Source organism: Mercurialis annua, linkage group LG6, assembly GCF_937616625.2.
Source record: "Mercurialis annua linkage group LG6, ddMerAnnu1.2, whole genome shotgun sequence".
Lineage (NCBI taxonomy): Eukaryota > Viridiplantae > Streptophyta > Magnoliopsida > Malpighiales > Euphorbiaceae > Mercurialis > Mercurialis annua.
This window is the reverse complement of record NC_065575.1, coordinates 15,718,575-15,723,287: the sequence shown is the minus strand read 5'-3', so window position 1 is coordinate 15,723,287 and position 4,713 is coordinate 15,718,575. Positions and strand designations below refer to the sequence as shown.

Here is a 4,713-nt window from a genome sequence, read left to right as displayed (position 1 = left end):
AATTTATTGAAAGAATACAATAAATAAATGAAAATGGTAGTCATAAATGAAAACAAATTTCAATGTAGGGTTAATTTAGTAAAAGTATTTATAAATTAAGACATATTAATTATTTTCTTAGTTCTTGTGCCAAAGCCAAATGCGACAAATATTATGAACCGGAGGGAGTAATATCAAGAAAACTCTTATGGGATTAATGTGATCAAATGAGAAATTACAAGAAAATTAACTTGAAGTAGTATCTCAATAAACTGCTGATTTAGTTTCTTGAGATTCTTAATTTTTGCTTAAACAAAAGCAAGCCGTCCAATTAGTCTCATTGAAAGATACAAGTTATAGTGAGAGCTAAGAGAGACTTTGCTCATTTTTCAATAGGAGTATTCATATTTCTTTTTTAATAATTTGAAAGATATAAAAGTTTACGGTTACTAAGCTTTAATTTTATCTTATTTAGTCGATTTGTTTTATTTGAATTTAAATATTGAATTTCAAAACTATAAACGACGAACAATTCCTTAGTTACTCCATCCGTTCTTTTTTAGTTGTCCATTTAGCTAAATAGATTTATCTCTAATTAATTGTCCATTTAGAATTTCAATGTGATTTTAGTTATTATCTTTCAAATTTACCCATCCCTAATAAATGACTCTATATTTTAATTTAAAAGGAACTAATAGGGATATATTATTACTTCTCTTTATAAATTAAGACAAAAAGAGCACTATCTTGGTACGTGTAATATTGGCTAAATGGACAACTAAAAAAGAAAGGAGGGAGTATTTCAAACTAAATTGAATTTGGTTAATTGTAAATTAATACACAAATTTTATTCTAATTTGCAATTACAATACAAACTTTAAACTTGGTAATTACTACACTAATTTTATTTTTTTGGAAAATTAATATACCGATTAATCATGTAACAACACGTGGCTGTATATTACAATGTCTACGTTAGTCTTTTTTTAGTTCGGTGGATCAATTTGCCAAAAAATAAAAATTATTGTGGTAATTACAAAATTTTAAAGTTCGTGTTGTAATTGCAAATCAGGATATATTTTGTGTAATAATTTGCAATTAATTCTTGAATTTATAAGAACCTAATCTTACCAAATTATATTATTTTCTCTTATATCAATATATAAAAGATGTTAAATTTGCATGGTCATTATAATTAATGGATATTAAACCTTCTGAGTCACTGAATTTAACATTTATCTCAATTAAATTTCATTACAAAAAGATACCGAGTTACATTTGTTTATTACAAGGAGAGGTCATTGTGACCTGTTAAATTTTGTTAAAAAGGAATACTGAATTTATCGTAAATTATAAAAAATAGGCCTAATGGTAAAAAAAACCCAAACCTTTACGACTTGTTGCAATTATTTCCAAACCTTTTAATTTTTGTAATAATATCCAAATTGCATTTTTTTATTGCAATAATATACAAATTGCATTTTTTGTAGCAATAATAGTCAAATTGATGGTTAAACTTGTTGTTTTCAATTAATATATTAGGCTATTATTATGTTTTGATGTATAATAATATAGTAAAAGTCCCAAAAAGTGGCAAAATAACTCAAAAAAATTCAGATAAAAAGTGCAATTTGGATATTATTGCACCAAAATAATGCAGTTTGGATATTATTGCAAAAATTAAAAGATTTGGATATAATTGCAACAAGTCGTAAAGTTTTGGGTTTTTTTTGCCATTAAGCCTAAAAAATATTAGGTTATACCTTTGATTAAAAAAAGGATATTGAATTATTGTTTTTTTTTTTAATTCCAACATTGTAAATAAAACACCGCATTTTTGCATTTATTAACCGTAGTGACCTCCTTTGTAACGAAACAATTATATATTCTTTTTATAACAAAATTACTTCAATAGTATCATTTTTGTAATAAGTGTTAAACTCAATGACCCATGTTATTTAATATCCTCATTATAATATATGTTTTATTTTATCTTAGTGTAATTTGTTTTTATTACTTTATGACATGGCAAGATAAAGGTGCCACATAAATCAAATTTGAATTTAAATCACTCAGAAACTTTGGGTTGCTTGTAATTTAGAAGTTGAATAATTAAATTGAAATAAATTAAAGTTGGTGGCTAAAATAAAATTTGAATATCCTAATTTGATGGTAAAATGAAATCCATATAATATGCTGCTCTCTATGTTTGGAAACGCGATCCTCAAAACACACACTAGTCTTAATTAAAGTCAGCAGAAAAGTCGGCTGATCCTTCGGGGGCAGAACCCTTCACAGGAAGCATATATTGGGTTTAAACTAAGCCAAACTCATTGCTTGTCTTTTGTTTTAGGGTTTGGTTGTTATTAGGGTTTTGGCTGTATCAGAAACTAGCTAGCTTAATTGAGTGTGTAGATGATTATGGATGATGAGGTAGATAAGATGGAGGAAGTGATGTTGCCAGGGTTTAGGTTTCACCCAACAGATGAGGAGCTTGTGAGGTTTTATCTGAAAAGAAAGATTCAGCATCGACCTCTCTGCATTGAACTTATAAAGCAACTCGACATCTACAAGTATGATCCGTGGGATCTTCCAAGTAAGAGATGTTCATATAACTTGTCAATTACTATGACTATAAACTTATCGTAACATTCGTGTGTATGTTTTGGCGCAGAGATGACGGGTACAGGAGAAAAAGAGTGGTATTTCTACTGCCCGAGGGACCGAAAATACAGAAACAGCGCGCGGCCTAATAGGGTGACGGGAGGCGGGTTTTGGAAAGCAACAGGCACTGATAGGCCTATTTACTGTTCACAAGGGAAGTGCATTGGGTTGAAGAAGTCGCTTGTTTTCTACAAAGGAAGAGCTACCAAAGGGATGAAAACCGACTGGATGATGCATGAGTTTCGTTTACCTTCCTCGGCCAACACCTTTCTCCACAAACCTATTCCTCCCAATGTAAACCATCTCAACTCCAACCTTTCTTTTGTTTTTTTTGGATAAATGCTTATTTATTATCACAACCACAAGGAGTGGAAGGCAAAAGAAAACCGAAGCAAACTATCAGTTAAACTTTATAAAGCAATCCAAACATCTAAAAACGTCATTTCTTTTGTTTGTTTATAGTTTACTTTTTTTGACAAATTATGTACTAATCTGTTGCAGGAATCATGGGCGATATGCAGAATATTCAAGAAAACAAACTCCACAACACAAAGGCCTCATTCTCATTCACATTCACAACAAAATCCTCAATTCTCTCAGCATCTCACTCCACACTTCTCAAACTACCATAACAATCATGATTTGTCAGCATCTTTAAATCATCCTAACGGAGACGTAAACTGCAATATCAGTTTCTTTTCAGCGTTTGAACCATTAGCTCCTACACTTGATGTTTCTTCTTTGCTCGGTAAGGTGAATAAGAGCATACACTTGGGCGTCGGAGATCATTGCAATGCTTTCTCATCATCAACTTGTTTACCCCAAGTCAGTAATGGAGTTGAGAGTCTGTCGTTCAAGAATTATGTGATGAACACCGACGATGATCAATCCACACTATTTCCCTTCAGCTTCAGCGATGTTTGGAACCAAAACTTGCTCTGGGATACTTCCTCATATTCTACTCATCAAATATCTACCCTCGCTAACTGCTATACTTTACCCAATTAGTAATTCTACCTTACTTCAATCTTTTAATTTCATTTTTATTATTTTCTTTCAGGCTTTTGCTGCATTTTATAATTTCCATAAATTCCCAAATCCATCATTTTCGAGGGATGAAAAATTAGCTATATATTACGAAAATGAAAATAACCAATACGAAAAACAGGAAATTGATATTTTTTTTCTCGAATAGATTATAAAGGTAAAACAAACTTATCTACCTACACCTTTTGTGTTTTTGCAAAATATACCACGAACATTAAATCTTACTAGTTTGGTTTATCATATTTTGGTGTTGCCAAACATAATTATGACTCGTTTTTTAAGCAGATATGCGCAATTTTGTTTGTCTACATGTACAAATTTAAGTGGCGTATATGACCTTGTGTTGTGTTTGCTCCAAATGAGTCGTGAATATATTTGAGAAAGATTTGAAAAAAGAAAGGTTAACTGACAAGGTTAAAGATCATGTTATAGTTGACAATAACGTTAAATTTATAGATAGATAAATTTATTTTGCCTATTAAAAAATAAGATCAATTACATATAAAATCACCACCTTTACACGAATTTTCAAATATAATACGACCTTCAAAACGTGTCCATTCAGAACATCATATTTCATTTTTTTTCAAAAACAACATGGACACATTTTTAGATAAAATTTTGCCGACTTGGACACCCAATAGGAGCGCTCATGCCACGTCAGCAAAAACGCCACTAAAAACGTGCTCATGTTGTTTTTAAAAACAAATAAAAGGTGGTGACCTAAATTGTCACGTTTTAAAAATTGTGTTATTTTTACAATTTCGTGTAAAGATGATGATTTTATATTAAAGATCATATTGTAGTTGACAATAACGTTAAATTTATAGATAGATAAATTTATTTTGCCTATTAAAAAATAAGGTTTCGAAAGATCTAGAAATATTTCTAAAAATAAATGAAATGCAAAAATATACTAAATGAAATGCAAAAAATGTAATACTTTCGTGCCACATAGAAAAATAATGTTAAACATTTCAATCTCATCACAATGCTAGAGCATGGGTATTTGGTAGTCGGTGT

General features: G+C 30.1%; 1 protein-coding gene across 1 annotated transcript; it reads left to right on the top strand.

The window, feature by feature from the left end:
- The first annotated feature begins 2,394 nt into the window (after positions 1–2,394).
- LOC126687658 (protein FEZ-like) lies at positions 2,395–3,651 on the top strand. Its single transcript, XM_050382215.1, has 3 exons — positions 2,395–2,575; positions 2,654–2,937; positions 3,145–3,651. The coding sequence occupies exons 1-3, from the start codon at positions 2,395–2,397 to the stop codon at positions 3,649–3,651; spliced, it is 972 nt and encodes a 323-aa protein (XP_050238172.1).
- Positions 3,652–4,713: the final 1,062 nt, after the last annotated feature.